At 38.7% G+C, this 25,424-nt stretch overlaps 1 protein-coding gene across 1 annotated transcript in view; it reads left to right on the top strand.

Moving 5' to 3' along the window:
- The window catches only part of LOC103467941 (cadherin-4-like), a 258,109-nt gene that overhangs the window by 122,075 nt on the left and 110,610 nt on the right, over positions 1–25,424 (top strand). Inside the window, exon 3 of the mRNA XM_081609125.1 lies at positions 179–202. Coding sequence (XP_081465251.1) covers positions 179–202 — 24 coding nt within the window. The remainder of the gene's footprint in view (positions 1–178; positions 203–25,424) is intronic.

Raw genomic sequence — 25,424 nt, 5'->3', positions numbered from 1 at the left:
GTCTCTTCACCTTATCTCTTCAATGGAACGTGCACATGTTTTGTACATTGTAGCCAAAGTACATTGTTTTCTATTATTCTACTACTAATTAGCCGACCACCCATTTGACATGCCTGTAACTATACAGTAAAACACACAGCAGTATAAACTGTTCTGTTTCTGTTCTTTTTTTGTCCAGGTACTGCAGTATCACCGCAAAAAGGTAAAGCAACACTCAGTCACCTCTGAATTTCTACATATGTGCTGTGTGCGTTGTGTTGGCTGTATGCTGAGTGTCAGTGTGCAGTCTAAGGTTTTAGCTAATGAGATGAAGAAAATTTCATGGTCTTGTTGATTACGCTGAAATTGTCAGTCTGGATTTCAGCTGAAGAACAGTCTGTTTGATTACAAAGTCAATCAATCACACCCACTGATACAGAGTCTAAATTATCGCGGAATGACAGGCAGCCCACAGTGTGTGTTTAGGGCTGCCTTTTGTACTACTTGTGTTAGCACTAATCACAGTTCTGTTTAGACTCCTCCACACTTTCATGTGTATGTTAATTTGAAGTTGGAGGAGGGGACTGTTTTTGAACAGTGGATCATCAGGGACTCATGGGACACGTACTGGGGATAGATGTTTTTAGAAACATGCTGGTAGGCTGTTATAATTTTGTAGGATAATGGGGTTATGCAGTCAAATTGTCTAAAATCCCCTTCGGAGCGTTATTCTGACTAGCAGCCTGTAGGTACATGCATCAGGCCACCTAGCTTTTGTTCTTCCTGCAGAGGATGTACCAATGTCAGAGGGTGTGTCACACTAGGTAATTGCTAAGCAGACAATCAGCAACGAGAACTCCCCACAGATTTTCTTAAAAACTTTTTTATCCCCTCCAGTGCTTATTAGAACTTGGGGTTGTTTTGTAGCTGCTTTTACCATAGCGGAGCAGAATGCAGGTGTGAATATTTCTATTGACAAGTCAATCTGATGTGATCTGGATGCAAATAAGAAGAAGGAAACAAACACAAACACATACTTTTTTTTACCTACCAAATCTGCTAAAACTGCTAATATATTTTAAAAAAGAGATATTGAAAGCGTAAATCTGTGTGATAGCTTACATTTAGTATGCCCCCGTTTGCACACATACACACTTTTGTGATCCTATGTACGTAATGACCGTGGGTTGTACAGTGCTGTCAGATGGGCCTATAAAGGTAAGTGATGCAGGCTGCCTGAGCCTCCTTCCCTGTGATGAATGTTGACGGGGAGCAGAGGCTGAAATGGTGAACATCATCGCCTCACAGCTGCGCTCACACACATCTCTCAATGAGAGGCAAATAAGTAAGGCACCATAACCTTGACAGTGAATGAGTGCTCATTTTACTTTTCCCATATGTCCGCACTTGTATCTGACCTTTCAGCTTCTACAGTGTCTTGTAAAGCTATGCATATTTGAACGTTTTGAGAATTTTTCACATTGTAACTACAAACCTCTTTGTATTTTATAGGGACTGCATAATGATGGGCACATAAGAAAATGAAGGAAAATTATTTATTTTTTATTTTTTTAAATTTTTTTTTTCCTGAAATAAAAATCTAAAAAACCAAAGTCAATACAAGTTTTTGAGGTTTTGCTTATAGCATCTTTGCCCATGTGGAAACTGAAATGTTAACCATTCTGTGTAAAATACTTCAACCTCTGTCAGACAGGATTGAAAGATTTGGGGGATTTCAATTTTCAAGTTTTTTTCAGTGAATTTCATTTGAGATTTTACCCACACTTTGACTGCATCATTGTAGCACACATATGTTGTGATCTCAACCATTTCCATATAAATCTGGCTTTTTGTTTAGAGCAATTGCTAACACATTTTCTTCTCAGAGTCTAATAATTTGTAAATTTGCCCAAATGTTTAATTTTCTTCGCTTTTGACCAGTCTTCAAAATGCTTGATGTGTCCTCTTCACAGTTGATGGCAAATTGCAACAATAGATTTCTTCTTGAACAGACGAGCTAATAGTTCACCTTCAGCTTCTTCAGAAGCGCATTGTTTTGGCTGTTTGTCTTGTTAATGATCTTCTTGAAACACCTATCTGTTTAGGTGAGGCCTTTACAGAATAGGTGCAGGTATTAAAATACAAGATTACATACAGGTGGATGTTACTTACATCTGAAGACAATTAAATGCAATTGACTCAATTTAACATTATTTGAGTGAAGTGGAATATTGCTGTGGCTGATGCTACTTTGTTTTGGTCTATCACATCAAATCCTGGTTAAATACCTTGAGACTTGTGGTTGTAATCTGTCAAAACCAAAACAAAGTCCATTGATTGGTGTATATAATTTTGCAATGCATTGTATGTTCCTTTTCTGCTTGGCCATCCTGTGCATAAAGCCTAGTTTGTTTGCAAATATATGAAACATTTCATGTCTCTCATTCAAAATCATTAGGAGTGCAATGAAGAAAAATTGCCTGTTCTATTCATTTATACATTATGAGTAATAGAAGCCTAAGTTGCTTTGACAGTGTAATCGCTACTGAAGAGTCATGGGGCCTTGAGGCAAAGATAATGTACATAAACCACATTTGTGCATGCAGTCTTGTAAGACTGGCAAGTAAGTGTGTGTTTATATGTTTTTGTCTTTCGCTCTGAATGAAAGATGAAGACAGCAGGACATTTGTATTCACTTGCAATGTCAACAACCCACAGTCTCAATCTGTTACTATTCAGCATGAGATGTGAGAAGTGCACACTGCGAATATGTTTTAAATGAAGGGCAGAATGCAATAGCTTGGTCTGGGTAGCTTAGCTTGGATAACCTTTTGAGTTGTTACAGTATGAAGATTAAAACAGGACCTCTTGATGATATGACCTTATTCGTTAACTCTCTCCTTCTGTTGAACACCCTTTCTGTCTGCCCTGCCTCCCTCGAAATCCTTTATCCAACACCTCTCCACCTTTCTTGCACTCCTCCTCCCACTCTCCTGCCAAATGAAGTATATTTATGGCACCTGTGCTGGAAAAACAGTCTCCAGGAGACGTCCCTCTAATTTCATTTTCAAAATGCCAGCAATAAATTTATCAAATGGGCTGAATCGAATCGGAGTCACACGCAGTGCCATCCGTCATGGGCTGTCCCTCGGGGGCCTGTGGGCGTACTTAAGCCAGCCAAAAATCTCTGCTGGCAGGAGGAAAAAAAAAACTGAGTGAGAAGGAGAAGGGGGTGTGGACTGGGTGTGTGAGAGCTGGGTGGTGGGGGTCTTGGAGGAGAAACCGGATGAATGGACTGGAGAAAAAAGTGATGAAAACAAGGGCTTTTATGCATATCTTTATTGGCTTATACCCACATATGCAGAAGCATAAATTAGCCATCTGACGAGTGAGGATGGGCATGTGTGCACAGAGGTCAGTACAAATTCCTGAATGCATTTGGAGCCTTAAGCCAGAATCTCAGCTAAGCACTTTGGCTGTCGTGGTGCCGGCGTAACAATTGATTTACTGCAACACAATTTAATTGATTGTTTTGCTCAATTTTGCTTCATTAAAACCTTTCCAGTTTAAACACCAGTGTGTTCCTCAATCCCCATCTCTCCCTGCAGTTTTCCAGAACCATGGGTTCACTTCCTCTTTGCTCTCAAATTCCCTTCCCATTTCTCCCCGACTCTTCCTCGCGATCTTTGCTTTCTCTTTCAATGCTTGCATCCCAGATTTCTTTTGTTTCACATCTCTGTCTCTTTGTTTTTCATTTGTTTCCCTCTCCCCTTCCATTTATCGCACTGCAGGTTAAACCAGGCGTGAGCACGAGTAAAGTAGCTTAGCACTAACAGTTTTAATGAAGTCAGGCCCCGATTTCCTTGAATGGGAAACACATGCACACATGCATTTTCTGTCCTCCCACTTTGGACAGGTCTAGATTTATGAGTTAAACATGGCATGGAGGGTATATTCAGCAGACTGATTGGAAGACAAAACAAATGGCAGAGTGATTCAGAGATTGCGCAGTCTGAGCCATTGATTCCTGGTTTGTGCAGAAAAACCTGCTGAAAATCGCATGCAACACGAAACAGACTTGTCCCTCACCTTGATGAGTAGACAGTAAACAAGTCTGTTCAGGAAGTGTTCTGTGATGCTTGATTTTCCAGATCAAAATGGGTCAAAAGGACTGTAACTTCAAACCTCTTTGAACATCCCTGGCTCATTGTGAATTCTCCTAGAGTCAGTTATGCTGTGTGCTCACATTTTGCAGCTAAGTCTGTGATTGTTGTTGCGAGTGTGTCAGAAAGTGCAACAGCAGGAGGGCATTTGTTGGTACGTTTAACTGCTAAAATGAAGAAAAGTGACAGAGGCAGTGGTTGGGTCAATGAGCTGCCTGTTTGTCAGAGTGAAGGGGTGCCTTCCAGGGACTGGCCGCGTTTTGCCCCATTAGCCACATGCTAAGCTACCTATCAACTTACTGCTACACGAGAAAACTGCACACTTTCAAGCGTCTCTGTATGATTGTAATTTATGAGCTTTTCCTGATTACATGTCTTTGCTGAATTGGAAGCACATTCTGTCCTTGTACGATTAATTAAAATTCTCCACCTCTATCTTTTCATCCCCGGCTGAAAAATCTTAGGACACTAGATTTAAGATAAATGCGTGACTTTCAGCTAATTTGAAGCTGTCACTTCAAGTCTCTCCTGGATCTAATGGTTCACAAAGCTTTTAAAACATACTTGTGGAAGCTACTTTAAAATGTCGTTTTATGAGTGGAGTTTTCTGGCCAAGAAGTTGGAATAAAATACCATTTAGAAATGCCCACCGGGCTCCTGTGAGCCTCTGGTAGCTTTTAAATGCCTCTCACTATCTATAAAAGAGTGATTGTTGTCTCCTCTATGTGTATCATTCTCAGACTTATTAGCCTCAGGTTCTGCTGATCAAAGTATTTCTCAGCTCAAATCTAGACTGGAGTATTATCAGATGGACCTGTTCTACGTGCACAAATGGACTCTTTCTACTCTCAGTTTTAACTAACTATAACCACATCAGGTTGCATACTTTCACATCTTAATACTAAAGTTATTCCCGAATATTTCATTTTTTTTAATCACATTGTATTATTGATGTTTTTAAAAATACCTTAGTTAAAATAATCCTAATGAAGGTGTAGATCAAGTGTGCTGTTATCAGTTCAGCTTCTTATTTTTGAACAGCTATTTAAGAAGAACAATTAGGCTCTTTATTTTCATTTGATCAAAGATAATTTCATTAACCTTTGTGAATATGTATACACCTGATGGCAGTAAATATATAATTTTTCCTTTTTAATTGTGTGATTAATTCAACAGGTACCAGTTAAGTGATTTCTTTTTACGTTTTTTTTTTAATTTTCTTTGTTGGTTGGTTTAATTAGGAAAGAGCACATGTGTGATGACAGTTTTAGGTCAATTAGCTTTGGAACAACACAAGTGATGATTAGAACAAAAAAATGACACTAAAAAAAAACAAGACATCTTTAATTAAAAGATAAATCAGCAGAACTGGGCCCTAATGGTTTTTAATTATTTACATAGATTTGCATTCAGAGCAGAGATAATCTAAAGGGTTTTGTTTATCACATACCTATCATATGGCTGGACAGCTGGTGCTTCACTTTACTCTGAATTATGAGTTTCCTTTACTAGTTGCACTCTGGAAGAAAGTTCAAATGTAGCCCAAATGATAACTTGCATGTACAGATTGCTGTGTTGAACAGAACTGGCAACATAGCGGTAGACTCCCATTCCATCTGTCACCTTCTATTCCTGCAGTCGTTTGCTTATGGAAGTATTTCACTGAATGACTCAAACCCTCTGATTTTGCAATGTGTCGCAATCCTTTGAGGTGGCTTTTGTTGTGAATGGATACTTCAAAATATAAACTAAACCTAATTATTTCAACTTGTTCTCAATGAAAGGCTTCAACGAGCAATCTAGTTTAAGAAAACTTTTGCATTTTCATTCAAACTGAACACAGTCTGGAAAAATATGGAGTTTGTTATAGTACTCTAAGTATTCTACTGGTTGTATAGACATATGGAAAATAATTTAGTGTCAAAAATATTAATATTTCAAGGGCTTATGTCCATATGTCCCTCCATCCATCCTCGCATTCTCACATTCTTCTCTCTTTTTCTTTACATTAGTTTACCGTAGGTTCTACAGCTGAAGCACTAAAAAACTAACTACCATAAATTCAAAGTGAACAGTTATTTACACGTTCAAATTGGCCCAAAAAGCCTGATAATGCTGGAAATTCCCTCTTTGGGAATGTCTACTGAGAACTTTTTTTTTTACTTTCTCCATTTGTCCTGCACTGGTTCTGAACAAAACTCTGCAAGTAGACAAACTACATATAGTTGAAGCCCACCTGTGCAACAGCAATGCATCGCCGAGTAAATGTGAATGCGCCATCATATTTTTGTCCCTCTGTGTCCCCCATACCCCATACCGCTTCTTTGGACCTCTAAAATGCGAACAGTGATTACTGTGACCTTTTATTTTTGATTCATATTATTTTTTGCGGCGATCTTTGAAATAGAGAAGGGTCGTTAAAGCAGTGATCTTGCCTATATTGCATCCCTCTGTCCTGCTAATAAGGTTCAGCATATATTGATATTAAATGCCAACAAAGGACACTGAAGGCTCAGGTCAGACACACTAAATCTCTCTCACTTAATTAGCTGAAAAAAAGTTGTAAGCTGTGAACCTTCTCTCCTATGGACAAGACATAAAAGTAATTTCTTAGTGGTAGGCTTTTGGTTGTTGTAGCACAAGATGTGTATAATAGTTTTGTTAGTTAAGTTAAACATAGCAACATGTCCAGATGAATGTTGGTGAAAGATAAAGACGAACCACAATAGATCTTCTGTCGACACGCTTCTCAGGCTATTTATGTGTGAACACTGAAACATTTCTCATGACAGGGATTAGATAAAAGCAGGGACAAGTGTAACAAAAAGAAATTGAATCTGAAGTAAATTTATCACAATCTTCTTTCTCTTGCAGAATCTTGTTCCAATGCTGAGCTGCCAATTAGATACTAGAACAGCCTGTTCCCCTGATGCATGAACTTTATTTGATATTCCGTGTTCTGCTCAGTAGGGTGCAACAGTGATTGCACTAGTGGGGAAAATTTTCACTCCATTCACACAGGCGAAAGACATTTTCGCGTATACTCCGGAGGCCAGAAATTTTCCCACTGACGATGGGTAAATCGTAATATGCCAATGCAAATACTCAAATCCGTCAAATTGGACATCCGTTACCTCCTGCTCCCTATATAGTGTAAGGGATCTGAAATGTTTGATTGAGCTCTTGAAAGAATAGGGCAGGTGATTGTTTCCAGAGATCGGTTGGCCTTTATGTCCTGCACGCTCTAACCAGACAGCACTGAAGTAGACAGAGTATTTCCTACAAGGAGGACAAACCTCATACTGGCAATTTCCTGTTGTGGTCTAAAGCAAGAAAGTGCAATTCTGGACAATCATCAGACCTAATTCTCCCTGTGATTTCCAAAGATTATGTGTTGAAGAGTAAGTGATTAGAAAGAGACTGAGTGAAACCTTCCTGAACTTTTGTGGCTTTAATATTGTGGTTTCATTTAAAAAGCTAGGTTTTGTTTATATATTGTGAAGCATACATAAGCATGCTATAACATTGCATCTTTAATAATTACAATATCTTTTTTATCTTTGAAAAAATCAATATAAGAGTTTGTTATTTAGGTTCATTTAACACTGATATAATTCATGCATTTATTTATATTAAATTTGATGAATAAATGAAACCCAACATTCAGTTTCTTAGAAAATCAAATATCACATAAGAGTTATATTTTTTTTTATACAGAAATGTTATATCACCTTGATACATGATCATGAGCAAGACTCCTTACTTGAAAGCTGTCAGACTGAGAGTTGTTAAAACACTTCACAAAGATGATAATTCATAAAAGATCATACCTAAAAAGCTCGCTCTTCTTTGTATCAAAGCATATTCAGCGTGATTAAAAATATACACAATAAACGCTAGTAATGACAACCTGGAAAAGAGATTTAAGCAAGGCCCCATATCAGTTTTCACAAGAGCTGCAGCTGGACTACAGCTTTGAGAGCAACCATACAGATGTTTACATGAAATGGGCTACAATTATAGCGCTCTTTCTTTTAAGCCACTTCTTAATCATAGACACCTTAAGAAGCATCTTACCTGGGCTAAGAATTAAAGAACTGGACCTTCGCTCTGTTGTTTAAAGTCTGCTTTATAGATGAATGTTTCATTTAGAAACAAACCTCCAGAGTACTGCATGGGGAAAGAGGCACAGAAGCAAAGTCCTGTGTGAAGTCTTCACAGTCAGTAGTGATTCAGTATGTATGCCTTGTCATCTAAAGTAACTGTACACAAGCACATTTTGTAGTACTTTTTACTTTTTTTCTTGCTCACAAGGTTTATAGTTATATCAGTTTTGTTTTACATTACGATTTGAGACTTGTCCTCTCTTCCAATACCTGGTTTAACGACCATGTTATCGATGAATTTGGCTTCCTTGGCTTAAAGACCACAGAAAATATGTGTGACATTCTCAAGAGGATGCCGCAACAACGCACTAAGCTGAAGGCTATTACTAAAGCAACCTGGACAGAGCCACAGACTGGTTGCTTCCTTGACATGTTCATGCAGGAATTTATGCAAAAGGACCTCGGATCAATGTTTACATGCATATATTGGACATACTTTTCATCAGGCTCACATTTCTTTTTTGATGCAAAAAAAAAAAAAGCCCAAAAACTTTTATTGATGACTTGGTTTACTAAGAAAAAGAAAGTTGGGTTTTCATTTACTCTAAGCCATAGTTATTAAAACGAACAAATCAGCATTCCGGATGTATCATTTTGTGTATATTGAATCTACATATTATTAGTTACATGTTTAACAGATTTACTCAGACAGGTTAGCTTTAATTTAATTTAAGCATCTGTACGTAATTAACACATTACTTCTCAAGATTCTTGGTGGGATAGACCCACACTAATCACAAGGGGCAAACAACTCTTTGGTTTGATTCAGCATCACAATATTGCCATGGGACTACCTGCTCAGACTTACTTGGGTGATTCATACATCTTTGTCTGTTTACTGACAACACACCACAGTTGGGCTTGAAGCCCTACAGGGCTGGCAATGCCATGGAAGCGGGTGGCATATTGCACTCAGCAGGACCGCTCGGATGTAGGCCTGCACGGCAGAGGGATTTGGCCAGCTTGGATTAGCTCAGTAGGGTGAAACAGAAGGGGCAGACTGGGTGTGGGAGACGGAGCACATCCATCTTTACGTCATGCAAAGACACATGGGAAACCTGAGAAAAACCTGCTGAGATTTTTAGTGTGCAATGCACATCAGTGAATTTCCTTTAAAAAAAAAAATCTACCTCATCACTTCATTTGCTAGAAACTGAGAACTAAACTAATCGGCAAGAAATTACACTTTAGATTTCATATAATTTTTTGAAATAGTTTTCTCCACATCTCACACTTTTGGATTGCTTCCTTCTACATTTAACTTCGGCCATTAATTTCCGAGTGAGGCCATGTGAAAATTCATTCAAATACCCATAATGAGATAAACACATCTCCGGACTCCACAGTCACACTAATTAAGCAGACTTTTTCCCCGTACTGTGCTTTGCTCTCAAACCTCGTAAACTGCTCAAAGGCATGTCACCACAGTAATGGCAGATGGGTTTTTGCAAGCCAAAAAAATAAACAAGTACGTTGAAATGATAATGAAATACACATACAAATAGGAAGGAAAGATGAGCCAGTTGCTTCTGACAGACTGCTGAGGAAACTTGCCTTTATTCTTTGCTCCGGCTGGCCCATTCTGTCCGAAGGATGGATCTTTTCCAAAAATTTATTACCCAATTTCACATGCAAAGCCCATTCGGTTTTCTGACACCAAAGAGGGCCAAGAAAATGAATCAGGGTCTGGACAAATTGGCATGCCTCACACGAGCACAGTAGGAGGAAATTCTCAAATGTAAAAGTTGTGTTCTCTTTCAGCTCTTCCTCAACATCTTTCAAGATTTCTGTGAGAGCCATATTTTTCTATTATAAATGTGTCTTTGCATAATATGAAAATGTAGTTTATACTCCTTTTCTTTCTAAAGAAAGTTATTTTTTTGGCTCCCTGTTCCCTTTGAATGCAGGTAATAAGATTCCGTTCCATTATTGAAAACTGGAGAGACTGAAGCCAAAGTGTGAATGATAAACTGTTACTTACTGTTATTTATGATGTGCATCGGGCTCCAGATTCATTTCTTCAAATGTAGCTGAATTAACCTTGCTTGCAACTTTGAAATTAAAATGTTAATTTGATGAAGCCTTATCACATTTATGTACTATTAGACTATTAGTCAATAAAGTATCAAGCCCTCAGATTGTAAAAAAAAAAGTCACTGATCACAAGATGCAAAGTTATTGGAGTTACAAGAATGAGAGGAGAAAATATTTGTGCAATGCTTTTGACGAAGAGGAAAAATCCATATGTTTTTGGTTTTACACTCAGTTTTAGATTTGACAAATCAATTCCTGTGTTTTAAGGAATCAATCTTTAGCATAAGCTATGCCATTTCAAGGTTGACTTTTCCATATTTGGCACATCTTTAATGAAACACGAAATGAAAATGTTCCCTTTTTATCTCCACAAATAAAAAAATCATAGACCATAAACTTTATAAGTTGTTTTTACAACATTTATAGTCATTCAGTTTAGGTTTAAGCACTCATATTTTAAAGAAACAAACATTTTAAACCAATGATTCTCAAAGTGAGATTATTTAATTATAATATACTATACTATCCAAACAATAAAAGAGTGAAAAAAGCAGATTGGGCTTGTCACCATTTTCCTCAAAAATCTGTGTCTGTCGCTTGTGTCGCTTTAGGCCGCTGCTCCACAATCAGCACAAATCAGGATGACAAATTAAAGCGCATAGTGAGATAAGTTTCCAGTCAGCCTGTTTACCCTGAAGAGCAAAATGGCACCTAGGAAGCATAGGGGGGGCCAGATGGGTTACTCTAGGCTAATTCCAAACACAAATCAGCTTGGATGCATCAATAATTCATGGGAAAAGTCTTTGAGAAGTAAACACTGCTTAGCCCATTAAGAACCCAGATTGGCCCATTGCTGCAAAGGCACAATAATTGCGCTCAGTCTAACAATGTATAGTATAGAGGATATGTAGCTTATGCTCCATATGGAAATCTAATGCTCGTTAGAGCAGGTGGAATCCTTTGCAGACCTGAAGGCAGTGTTACTTGCAGCAGGAATATGGGATTGATGCTAAAGACAGTAGAGAGCGGCAATTAGAGTGACAGCTGGCGTAGCATTGGATCGAGTATGTTTGGATTAATCTTCTGTCAGCATTGTTTTTGTGGAGTTCAGATAAGTGGAAAACTTATACTCACTTTCAGTCAATAAATACACAAAGCTAAAAGCCTAAAGAGGGTCATGCTCTCACTGTTATAGTTCATTTTACTCCTCCCTACACTGCAGCATTTGCACACTGACTTTTCCTCACACTTATATGCCTAGGCAGTTTTTTTTGCTGGCTTGTCTTTTGTCAGTGTCTGGTTCTTATTCAGTAGCTAAAGGAAGGTTGCTGCTGCATGCGTGTTGTGTATGCGTAGCGATTTCTATAATTCCCCATCCTCAGCTCTGCAGCTCCCACCTGAACAACGTGTGACAGGGACTGTTTAGCGTCTACGTCTATAGGGTTTATTAGATGAGGAGCAAGTTGTAGTACCTTTTCTTTCAGTGTGTGCCTGTCTATTTGTCTATTTCTTTCTTTTTGTGCTGTTTCTCTCATCTTTAAGCGCTCCAGAGATAGTTTTCTCACTACAAACAGCATCTGTTTCAGAGAATAATAGCAGCCATAATTGTCCTCCAGAGAATTACATTATTTTTGGCTCCTCTGCTGACTTCCAGCTCAAAGTTTTAAATATACAGTCCCTGGCCACTTTATAGGCCACACACCTTCTGTAGCTTGTATACGCAAACAGTGAATCAGGGAATCACATGGCTGCAGTTCAATGCATTTTGCCATTTAGATGTGATGGAAAAGTCTTGCTAAAGTTCAAACTAAGTATCAGGTTGGCATAATGACATTAAGAGGCACTTCTAAAGGCAAAAGAGGGACCAATCCGCTACTTACAAATCGACAGTTTTAAATTATTTCTTGTAGAAATTTCACATTATTCTTGGTATGACTCAAACATTTATTTTTTCCTGCGTGCTTTTTTTGTGAAGCATGAAGTTTTACATCTGCATTGTGGGGTTTCTTGTGTAGTTTTAGGAAAAATGTAGAATCTATGGACCCAACTTGTTCTCAGAGCTCACAGTCTTAACATCAAGGGTTTAGCCAAGCAATATCTCCTTCCTTCAGTCCTGTTCTGCCTCCTTTGTAAAGCTTGTGAAATTACATCTGTTTATTTTATACGTAAATATTTAATATTGCTGATATATACGCATCTGAAAGGAATAAATATATAATATATATTTAACCATTGTCTTCACAGACCCTTAACCACACAAAAGATGCTGGCGTGCAGTGTATGCTGCACAGAATGTCAAGTTAGCCTAATAGCAAGTTAATTCAGTGTTTCTTGAAGATTCTTTACAGCTTGTATTGTGTTTTAGACTGTACAATTGTTTGCAGATTCTGCAAATTTTCTGACTGTTGTAAATATTTATTAAAAAAATTGATTAATATATATATTTTTTGTTTGATGATGCTAGTTAAGACATGTTTGAAACATATCCTGTTCGAAATACAGAAAAGGCCTTCCCAGGGGGTGTTATTATCCTGCGGTTTCCCTGCAGCCATCCACACTAATGCTCCTCTAGCCAGTGATGCTTGACCATGCTCCAGGGCTTTGTTATTGCATGGAGGCCAGAGATGTCATAGCCTGTTACAAACTAAGGCGCAGACGCAAACTTCTTCTCTTCCTTTTTTCACCCATCCCCTCCCCGCTGTTGTCCCTCTCTTGCTCCACTGGCCCCCTCCTTTTTGTGTCCAGGGAATGTAATGCATGTCTCTGTAGTGTCTACTCAGTAGGTAATAACTCCACTGTTCAGGCTCAGATAAAGAGCTCTATTCATTTAAGTGGCTGCTCTCCTTCTACACACGAGTGACACCTATCCCCTGGGAGAGCATGGAGCTGGAACTACAAGCACAGCCTTCACCAGTCCTGATTGCCTCCTTTGGAGCTTTTCAGTGGTGGAGCGTATCCCCCTCCATGTGTGAGTTCCCTCAAAGTGTAATTCTCATTAGTTTTTTCATGGGGACCCCCTCATCTATTTTTTCTTTTCTTTGTCACCCCATTCCCCTGCCCAACTATTAATGAACTAACTCAGAGCCTTTATTCCCCCGCTCAGCAGCTAATGCTTGCACATCTCATTCTAGTGCCCTACTCTCATTCTCACCTGTAGTTGTGACTTCCCTTTGATGCTCTCTGGTGGTGTGCTCGTCTTTATTTTGTGCTTTGATTGTTTCCCTTTCCTATCTCCATCTGCCCTTTCCAGCTCTGTGTCTCCATCTGTCTCATCAGGGTGTCTGTGAAGTCCCAAAGCTTTGGGAGTCACTGATGTGTGTACCGGTTGCCGGTACTCGTGGGTAGAGTGTAGATCATTCATCCTCTGGACAGGTATGTGTAATAGTGGCAGGACAAAGAAGAGAAAAGAGACAGTGGGAGATCTCAGGAGGCATGCGAATCAATTTCATCGGGAATCACCAGAGCAAAGAAGCAGAACCTGGCTCTGTCTTTCTTCTCCTCCCTCTTTTCTCCTTTGTCTTTATATCCCGGCTCACCTATAGCCGTTTCTCTCCCGACTTCTCCCGCTGATCAGCTTGCAAAACACTGTAGCGGCACACTAGCCAAGCAGCAGAAGAAATCCCCACACAAATTAGAACACAGAAGTCATTATTTGCGTCATTGGCTTCTTCTTGGCTCCTGAAAGAAAATTCTAGTCCAGTTTTCAGAACTGTGGAATAAAGGAAATGACTCTTTGCTTGCTTCTGCCACATTTCTCTGGACACAGTGTTCCATCAAAGACAAAGAAACAAAATCCAACAGTGATTGCTCCTGTGTTTCATCTAAAAATGTTGGTGGCATGAACCACCATTCCCGCAGCAGGTACAATATTGAACCAGTAAATATATATCTAATGTGGTTATTGCCAAAGCATTGCCGTTAAATGTTGAGAACGTCTCAGTTCACGTACAACACAAATTCAACACAAATCAAGGAGACCCCAGAACGTTTACAATTTTAAATAGTTGTGCAAAAGACTGAATCAAAATTACACCTTATCATTACATGTGACTAGATTCTCCATTCAAAATATGTTTTGAAGTTGTCATTCCAAAAGACGTCTGCTAAGCGTTTGATGAATTTCAGTCAGCAGCTTGATTACTGATTTCCTGTGTAATTTCTTTTTTTTGTTTTTTTTTGTCTTTTTACAGCTCATAATTTATGGGCTGATTTGTTTTAATTTTATAGTATGTGTTGAATGCTTGCGGTGTTGTCAACAACTGCTGTGAATTTCAGATCAACACGGCAATTTGAAATGCATTTCCTGACAAAAGAATGTGTCGAATACTTACTTTCCTCATTGTGCTCTGGAGTTGAATGGAGTGGAAGCTAACAGCTTTAACGTTCACACCTGCTGTTTCACTCACCTGCTAAATGGAGCTTTAAAACAGCCCAACATGCATGCACTGGGTACCTGTAGCAGAGACGTGCATGCTAATGTCTTTAATGGTTTGGCCACCTAGCACACGTTCCACTTCATAAACTGAAATGAATGACTGTTGGCTGACTAACACACACCATTTGACCCGGCGCTCTGGGGGAAACAATGATGTGGGAGACAAGAAAAACTGCCCATCAATCAAACACCACGGTTGGTCAAGAGAGCTCTCATCTCGTAGTTGTAATGTTCAGTGAATTGATTATGGAATGATGAGGTGGTGTAAAATGCTGCTGCTCACACATTTATAGCTCACCTATTTTTTTAATTATAGTGCCCATAAAATGTCTCAACAGATGTTAATGTCTCTACACAATGCCTGGAAAGGAGTGTCAGTTCTCTCTATTGTCTAGCTGAATGGTGATGAGCTGAGTTCAAAAATGTGGCCAAAAAAAAAAAGCGACTGAAAGACACTAGAAGCCAGGGGAGGTTCTGCCAAGTGGGTTTCCCACTCTACCAGTGCAGAAGTGATGCATATCTCCACTGTATGTTCTTTAATTGGCACTATTAATATCAGTTAAAGTTTTAATACCTATTTATTAAAACCTTAAACTTTTTCCAGGCGCCTAATGTGAATAGAGTTATGAATCTCAGGGGCTGTGCTCTATAAAAAGACTCCCTCATACATTATTAATGCTCTACCACTTACTTCGTTTGCAAGATCTCACTTCTGATAGCATTTTTTTTAAACAGAGTTACCCAAAGGTCTAAAATTAGGGAAAAAATTATTTGCTAAATACGTTGCATGTTTTTAGAATAATTTACTTAAAACTGTTAAGATCACCTCCACATTGCAATAATTTTTAGAATCGGTTTGAACCTGCTAACATGGGCTTCTTGAGCTTGACAAATGATCCCCGATCTGAACTGGTCATGTATAAAGTGTAAATATGAGTATGAGGGGAATTAGAGCAAAATCCTAATGCAAAAGCAGTTTTATTTTCCTCTTTGTATTGTTCGACTTTTTTCTTCAAAATAACAAAAGCGTAAGTCTTCAAAAAGCGTAATCTGTTTTAAAAAATAAAAACTACACTACCAGATAAACAGCAAGCCATAGATCTAGTTATTCAATGTTATTTAAATAAATGGTGTCCAAATGTTTCAAACTTTTTATATCTGATGGAAAATGATCAGTTTTTATTTTTATGATTATTAATTAGAGAGGGCATTCTGTGTGCAGCTGATATATACGCATCTGAAAGGAATAAATATTTCTTGTATAAACGTTTACATCCACCACGCTATTTTTGTATAAACCAACAAGGTTCTGGCACGAATATTAATGGCTATTGAACTACTTTTCTACTCAGAATTAGTGGGATTGGGCTTTTAAGTTGATCCATTTTAAATGGGATTGATATGTTTTGGGGATCTTTGTCCTGTTGTAACACACAAACATGTCCAGTTTTCAGCCATCTGACCCAATTCTCCACACTCAGTTACCGTACAGGGAAAATTCTTAAGATATTAAGAATTTAAGAACAACCCACAGTACAAGTCTGTCACAAACTGGAAGATACTAGAAACGACTTTATCATCAATATGAAATAAGAAGTTGGCTAGTAAAAGAAAAGTGCTACCCTAGATAAACCCTGTCAAATGTGACTGATATATGCAACTGCCCACATGAACAAACCACATGCGTTTTGTGGAAAGATTTTATGGGCAGATGAGACAAAGATTATCTTCTCAAAGAACACTGAGACCAACTGTGAATAACGGTAGTGGCAGCATCATGCTTATGATCTCTTTTGCTGCCAGTGGTATTGGTGCATTGAATAAAGTGAAGAACCTTGTTAAAAATGTGTAAAGGAGGCTTATAAGCAGACATGAACCAAGAAACCAACCAATTAAAATGAGCTCTAACATTTCTGAGAAGACTAGGAGTTATATATCCATACAGAATTATTACAGACAATTGGGAACAATGAAACATACGTTTGTTTGGGGTTTTTTGCAACTTGTTTGAGGGCAGTTTTCAAAGTAGTGAGGGCATATTTGCAAATTTGAGCCTGTATGTAAAATTGTGAGTGTAGAGGCAATCCTTGTCTTGTTCACTCCTGTCTTCCACTGAATTCCCTGAAGTTGTAGGCTTCTTCAAATTAAGAAATGTTAAAAGATGTAATTTAAATCTGCAAAATAGCAAGACATTCATAGTGGTGATGAGTACATGTAAACTTCTGACTGGAAGTGTGGTGCTGCATGCATTATGGGGATTTGCTTTGATGGTTCCGGAATAATTTTGTATCCGTTTTGGGCAATATCTGGAATATTATTTACATAAAATTATGGAATTCACCTAAATAGGTTGCTGACGTTGTAATAGGTTTTAATTATCACAGTTTAATTTACCAGGGTCCCTGGTTCCCTTGACACCCACTCCCCTCCTCTGAACTCCATTTGAAATGGAAATGGCGCTTGCGTCTTCATCCTCCGTGTACCTCTTCTTTCTATTCTTTTCACTTCTGTATCCCCAACCAATACTCCCGCCCTCTATGTTCGCTTCCCCCTCATAGTGGTCCCCGGCACCTCTGTCTCCTCCACCTCACGGTTTCACATGGAGAGTGTGAAATGCAGCTTGTATAATTAAATATTAACAGCCTGCTGATGAGGGGATTGAGAGCGAGGGTGGAGGAAGGAGCACACCACTGAATCCTCTGCCCTACTTCTTGTGGTTAAAGTCTGCTGGGAATTACTCATGTATCATCTAACCTGCACTGGCACCTAAAGAGGCGCAAGGGTTGCAGCAGGCTGTGCCAAAGTGGCAGCTGAGTAAGGCAGGGTCAATCAGCATTAATAGAAATCCATTTGGGATGGTTTAATTCCAGGGTGGAGCAAAGCTTTCATTATTAATCAGCCTGTCAGATGCTCTTCTTATCTGTTGGGAGTGAGAGTGTTAAAAAAAAGAAACGACTTGCTCTGTAAAGTTTTTTTTTTTTTTAAAGTTGTGTAGATAAAAAGCAAATAACCACAAAAGAAAATGGCTCATGTCTCTGCAGCACAAACCAAATAAACTGGAATTCATCATTGTATTCTGTAGCTAATCAATAACTACGCAGCACAAGAAACCCTTGCCTATTATCAAGAATTTAGTTATGTTGGCAGATTTTTTTTAAAATTTTAATTCACATGTTATAATCAGCTCACTGAATGCTTAAAAATTCCCTAATAGGAGAGGAGAATATGTAAACCTCCCTAAGGGACGGCTCTCATTCCAGCTCTGTTGTTTGTTGAGGCATTACCATATACAAGTCCTCATAATCTCAGCAATTAGACTTGATTAAACTAGGCTTTATGCAGTATCAGAGCAATGTGAGCACACTGGCATGATTTAATGTGATCTCAAGTAATCATCATTATATGCAACAAAAATAAGATTTTAGCATCCAAACACAGAGCAAGCTTTAATCTGAGTTTTTGGTAAGACGGACTCCCTATTTAGATGTTGCTGTTTCTGTTAAATTTGTGCGCTCTTTACCAATCCAGAATGTTATTCGAGACCCTCCTGCTCTCACTCGGCCCAGAGTATTCCTCTGTGTTTGTTCTCCGCTCATGCATGAATTGAAGTTGTCTTTAAAAGTGGACACAAGCAAAGTTCCCAACCGCTGCCTTCTAATTTCTCTCCGTGAGAGATGTTGACGTTCAGAGTGTACGCATCACACAGCTCAAGGGGGCCGTGAAGCAATTAGGGCTCTTTGCTGCCTCTGGTGTGTCATCCCCAGTAAATAAAGCTCCCTGCTGCTCCAGGCAAGTCATGACAGGAGAAAACACATGGCAGACTCTTAGCTGCTGAAGGAATTTAGAGGGATGAATGTGCTCTAACCCCACCGCTACCCTCCTCCCACCCACTTGGCTGAATAACAGAATTTGGAGGCGAGAATTGGTGGTGTGTGTCTTTGAGTTGATCTACTGTGCGATCTTCCATCAAGGAGTGACTGTCCAGTGAGGCTAATGGTCCCAATGCTTTTTGCAGAGTAAGCGACGTTGAGAAGGGTTAACCAACACAAAAGCCAAGACATTGAAAGCCTGTTTGGAATTTTCTTCTCATGACTTCTAGATGCTTTTCTGAATAAAGTCAAAGAACATGTTTTTAGGCAAAACCTGGTTGTCTGAATGAGCTCTAGCAAAAGATTTAAACTAATAAAAAATAGGATGTTTTCCAGGTGATTAACCTGCATTAGTTTTGTTTATAAGGATCTTTATTGTTTCCTGTTTAGATAGGTGCGACTCATTTAAAAGTAATTAATTATTTTTTTTAACTATATCCAATTTTAGATTAATGTTTTATTGGTTTGATTTCCTTGTTTTTAATCACCTGGATTCTGTTGTTGGGGTGTCTGGAGATCTGTATTCCCAGATTGCAACAGCTCCTGCAGGAGGGAGAGCCGCTCAACTTCAAGGGGGACGGGTTTTGGGAAGTTATGTTCTGGAAAACGCTAAGTTACTATAACTATGGTCAAAACATGCCTTTGGACCGAATGACTGAGTCTGACCAGTAAGTTTAAAAAAGCACCTTCTGCAATTTTAGTAAGCATCTGCTTCTTATGAGAGACATTTGCTGTCTATTGTCTAAGGAGCAAAGTTGAGCTGGAGAGAGAGAAATTGGCAGTGACTGAGAGAAGCAGACTTCCTGTGCCAACACTCAAATGATAATAGTGCTTACCTGTTACTGTCTGGGGCTTAGCAGTGTCAGGCATTATAACAATCAGATGCACAATTTTAAACACCCCCATTGTTAACCAACTGCTCAGTGATGGAAAGGAAGAAATGGAGGAAAATGTCTAATAATAGTTTTACTAATGAAAACCATCGCTATCACCATAACATTATCGTCATTGTCATCATGCTCATTACTGACATAGCCATTTCCAGACCACATTAAGTGATTTTCTCGGAGCTAAATGAAAACAGAAGCAGTTGAATAAACAGAAAATATACACAAAAGACATGGAAGATTAGGTGAAATTCTAAAAAATAAAATGGAAAAAAAGACGGTTCAAGGACTATTAAGTAGGAATCGTTAGAGAAATGTTTGTTTTTCCCTGCAGTTTTAGAGATTAATTGTGAAGTATTTTGAGTGAATGTTGCAAAAACAAATCAAACTTTGTCATGTGGTCAACTATTAAAGTACATCAAAGTAGTTTTTGTTGTTAAAAATATCGGTGCTGATGCCAGTACTTCATAAGTGGCCTCTTTGCAGGTCTGTTAGCAATATCATTTGTTACTTCTTGTAAATGTGATTTTGCTAATGACAGTGGTATTACAGTGGGGGTGGAGGCTGTGAGAGAGGGCTGGCCTGTTTGTTGCTGAGCCTGTGAAAGAATGGCTGAACATGCACCTGCCATCTCCAGAGATTCATTAAAGAGGAGATGCCAAGTCACAACATCTCTGCTCTCCTTGTAAATGTGCAGTTAAAACTATTCATGGACTGCAAGGCAAGCTTGCATTCACACACATTTGATATTTGGAAGGAAATTCTCTCTCCAACCCCCTCTCCTCTTCCTGGATTCATTCCTTTTCTGGACTCATTGCTCACATTTGGCAATTTCTTAGAAGCGAAATTAAACGTTTCTCTTTGCTTTCGCTCCCCAGCTGTAGTGAGAGTAAATGGCTGGGGTATGAGTTAAGGTGTGAAATTACAGCCCAACACTATTTGCTTCTCTCCAGCTAAGAAAAAAAAATTAAAAAAGCTGTGCAGCAGCTAAAGCCTTAGAGAACTGACTCACCTTATTAACATTAACTAATTTAAAGAATTTTCCCAAATGTACACTGATTAAATAAGAAGAGATTAAAAGAAAGGTATGCATGCCTGATTTAATATAAATGCCTGGCCTTGTAGGCATCAGTGTAAATTGATATTAGCACATCAGTGTGTGTTGAGTGAATAGTATCAATAATCTTTCACGAGTTTCAAACATTTTGAAAAAGGGATCCTTGAACAAATAGTTCAACATCTGAATACTGCAAGTCAATGACTTGATGTAATCTGCTGGGTTTTCTTGGATAGAGCTGTTTTATCGCATTTGAATAATAAACTGAAGTTAATGCACTGTTGGATAAGTAGCATCAAATGGAATATAAGAAATTACATCAAACTTATGTAGTGCTTTTGTGGATACTCAATGATGCTTTATAATAAACTCATTGCCATTCACATGCACATTCACACACTCAAATGGAATGTGTGTATGACTGAATTAAAATTACTTATTTTTTGTAAAGTGCTTTGAGATGTGTTTTGGGAATCTGAAATACAAAAATTAAAAAAATTGAAATTGAATATGGGCTGCACAGTGGCACAGTTGGTAGGGCTGTTGCCTTGCAGCAAGAAGGTTCTGGGTTCGATTCCCAGCCCCGGTCTTTCTGCATGGAGTTTGCATGTTCTCCCTGTGCATGTGTGGGTACTCCGGTTTCCTCCCACAGTCCAAAAACATGACTGTCAGGTTAATTGGTCTCTCCAAATTGCCCCCAGGTGTGAGTGTGTGTGCATGGTTGTTTGTCTCTGTGTTGCTCTGCGACAGACTGGCGACTTGTCCAGGGTGACCCCGCCTCTCGCCCGGAACGTTAACTAGGCACCAGCAACCCTCCCGAACCCACTAAGGGACAAGGGTGTAAAGAAAATGGATGGATGGATGATATTGAATACTACTTCTTGTTAATTAAATCCTATGCTCTAAAATCAATGCAAACTATGCAAGTAAACCATAAAAATGCTGGGCAAAGCTGTAATTATGTTAATAACTATAGAGAAAAACTGTGTACACTGTGTGTACACAGAAAAACTGAAAAAACATTCAGATTTTTAAAAATTGTGTCTATAATATTGCACGGCCTGAACCCTACCCCACTGAATATATTAATAAAAAAATGTTTTACTTATCCAGAAGAGATGTAATAGGGACAGATTATAATATCTAAGATGAAAAAAGTGTCTTCTAAACAATCACAACTTACAAAGCTATCTAAATTTTAAAAAGTGGCTGGTTGCTAATCAAATCTGTGATCATATGGAGATTAGTAACTATTACTTGCTCACCATATGTTTTTTATGTGCAATGTTTTTATTTAGAGAAAGAAATTAGATATAAACTGTAGTAACAAATGTAATTTATTTACATTTATTTACAAACAGCATGTTTTTTTTTTTACCAACATTCTACATACAGATAGCATCACACTTCAATTTTTCTCTAATCATTGCAACCTTATAAATAATAATAAAAAAATAATAATATTTCATACATGCCTTAATGAATAGCCTTGAGTTTAAATGTACGTTGGAATGCTGTGCTCCCATTGTGTGTGTAGGTCCATGGACGTGCTCCTCATTAAAGCTCTTGAAGGCAGAACAACATGAACAAAAAACCCGTTAGAGCATTTGGAGCTATGATCTGCCTAAACTAATTGGTCCAGGCTTCCTGCTGCTTCTCTGCTGACTCACCACAAGCTGTTTTACTTTCACTGAAACAAAGACTCTTACTGAGCAAATCACTGCTGCCTTACACTGTCAGTCACATCTTTCTTCTTTTCTCCTTTTCAAGCAGACTTTTCTTCCTTTTTAACCTTATGTATTTTACATTGTTTTTTTCCCCCCCTCTAAAACATCAGCTGTTTTACCCTCACTGGATTCATTTGTTTGCCATCTTTGATTTCCTGCTTTAGGGTTAGACATGGGGTTGGCTGCTGGCAGGTTCTGGTGCGGCCTCCTTTAGAAACGTTTAAAGGTCTGACAGGAAGATCTGGAGATCAAAGAACTGAAAATGACATTTGCCTTCAAATGTTAGCATAAACGCAAGATTTCCCTGCAGTTATTTCTATTTTTCTTTCTTCTTGCTGGGTAGTTTTTTTCATCTTGAAACAATGCCAAAAACTGTAACATCACTACTGCAATAACTAACAATAGTGTATCTAATAACCATGCATATATCATATACAAGGCTGCACAGTGGCACAGTTGGTAGAGCTGTTGCCTTGCAGCAAGAAGGTTCTGGGTTCGATTCCCGGCCCCGGTCTTTCTGCATGGAGTTTGCATGTTCTCCCTGTGCATGTGTGGGTTTTCTCCGGGTACTCCGGTTTCCTCCCACAGTCCAAAAACATGACTGTCAGGTTTATTGGCCTCTCCAAATTGCCCCTAGGCATGAGTGTGTGTGTGCATGGTTGTTTGTCCTGTGTGTCTCTGTGTTGCCCTGCAACAGACTGGCAACCTGTCCAGGGTGTACCCCACCTCTTGCCCGGAATGCTAGTTGGAGACAGGCACCAGAAACCCTCCCGACCCTACTAAGGGACAAGGGTGCAAGAAAATGGATGGATGGATGGATGGAAGGATATCATATACAAATTTAAAATCCATATTAGTTTGGGAACAAAGCTATAAATTATGCAACCTATTGTGTCTTTTTGCTATCTTTTGTTGGTGTTGGCTTTACCAACCTGCCACTGTGGTATTTTTTTACATCATTATTTATCGTGGAAAAGCCATTAAATATTGCAGAAACCTCAACTTTTTCATCTTATTAGTTTTACTTCATAAGAAGTACGAGGGGAGACACTTACAACACACAAACAGTCGTGAGCCTGAAGGAGGAAGCTTAATGGAAACTTGATAGAAAGAGGGAGATTATATATGGTCACAATTGTACCTCAACTTAAAATCTTTCACAGGCTATGCAGAAAGTAAGCTATGTTACTTTTGGTAGGTATAACACAAATATTTATAGCCCTTGGACATTTTCTTATATTTCATCACAAGATTCTTTGCGATATAATATGAGTTTATGTGAATGAGTTACTCACAAGGTAGTGCATAGTTTTCACTTTTTTTTTTTTTTTTTTATAAATAAAAAGCTAAAAACTGTGCCGTGTATGTGTGTTTAAGCCCTTGGACTCATTACCAGAGATTGAAATTGTGCCCATTCTTTGGAAAATAGGTCAAACTCAGTCATATTGGATGGAGAGCATCTGTCAACATCATTTTTCCAGTCTTCACACAGATTCTCAGTCAGATTTATGTCTTGGGTCTAATTTTGGCTTCATTTAGAGCATTCTGTCCCTGACTGCATCAGGATCGTTGTTCTGCTGGTGGACGTCCACCATTCACCCAATCTTAACAAACTTATGTCAACTGATTTTTAGTTTGAATTTCATGAATGAATACATCAACACACACAATAGTTTTTATTGATGGGGGGGAATTACACTTCAAATGAACTTTTGTCTGTTGTCCAATTGGATTAGAGGCCTCTTTAAACGAAGCTCTGAGGATGAATTCAACCAGGTGAACTCTGCTTATTAATTAGGTAATTTCTGAAAGCAGTCAACTCTGATGAAGTATCAAAGTAAAGGGGGCCTCATACATGCTTTCCATGCTTTTATTTATACAGTTTTTCATTATTCTTACACATTCCAGCTAGACTATTTTATGCTAGTCTATCAGGCAAAATCCCAAATAAAATACATAGTAGTTTGTGGTTGTAATGTGAAAAAAAATGCATTAAAGTTCAGCATGTATGAATAGTTTGCGAGGCATTGTAACAGCGGAAATTTTCCTGACATGATTTTGCCACAATATGCTTTCAATATGCGTAGAAGTGAACTTACCAAAGACAGAAAGAAAAAAGAAAAGATGCTCTCATCAGATCCTCTCATTAGTGAAGAGGGGTGTTAAAATGAAGCTTCAAGTACATCATTATATTAATGATCATATCTGAAAACTTGACACAGACAGATTATTTAAACCGATGAACTGAAGAGTGTCTCTGTTTTCTGTGTCGGTTTGGTGACCATGGCAATGCGCATCGTTCCCATCTCCGCCTCACACTGGGTTACACTGAACATGTCATGTTTAATATTGACTCATTTTAGCATGCAACTTTAATAAGCTGTCAGAGAGGGGAACATAACCAGACACTACCCATAAATGGTGTACCCTAACTCAAATTATTGCCCTTGTTCTTCTTTTCCAGATCCATGGACATTTTTCTTCCACTTCCTCTGCCATACATTTTCTTAATGTATGACTCTGTAATATTTTATGTCATGTTGCTCCGCATTAAAATTTCTCCTTGTTGAAGTCCTCCACTTCTACTTTTCCTCCATTCCCACTTTTTTTTCCCCCCGTCTTGCTGCTCTCCCTCTTTTCCTTTGTTGTGTGTCCTCCTGCTGTCCTCTGATTGATGCCTTTGCCAGTGTCCTGCGTACTTCATTACTGTGATTTTACCATGTCTCAGGTGGGCCTTGCACACAGGAGACTGAGAAGAACGAGAAATGTGTCAGCGGTGACTGGGGCCAGAGTGCCCTACTGAGCAAATAAAATCACCCAAATAACATCACAAAATTGCCTCCTGTCAGTGCACTTGTGACAGTAGACAGGAGGAAAGGGTTGCTTGGAGACCCAGCAGGGATGCTCGTAAAGACAAATACTCACGCAGACAGGTGGGATCAAAGGACTGACATACTGTGAGGAGGAAGCATACATACTATCTTCCTAGACACACAAATTATACACTGAAAGGGTTTGGAGATGGCAGAGGTGATATAGTATACTTGGGATTACCAGACTCTAATAGCGTTAAGTCTTGCTATGTCTTTTTGAGTGGGTTATATGTT

The sequence above is a fragment of the Poecilia reticulata genome, chromosome 7 (assembly GCF_904066995.2).
Source record: "Poecilia reticulata chromosome 7, P_reticulata-male-v2, whole genome shotgun sequence".
In the NCBI taxonomy this organism is placed as follows: Eukaryota; Metazoa; Chordata; class Actinopteri; order Cyprinodontiformes; family Poeciliidae; genus Poecilia; species Poecilia reticulata.
Note: the sequence above shows the minus strand (reverse complement) of the source record. Positions and strands in the feature narration are given on the sequence as shown.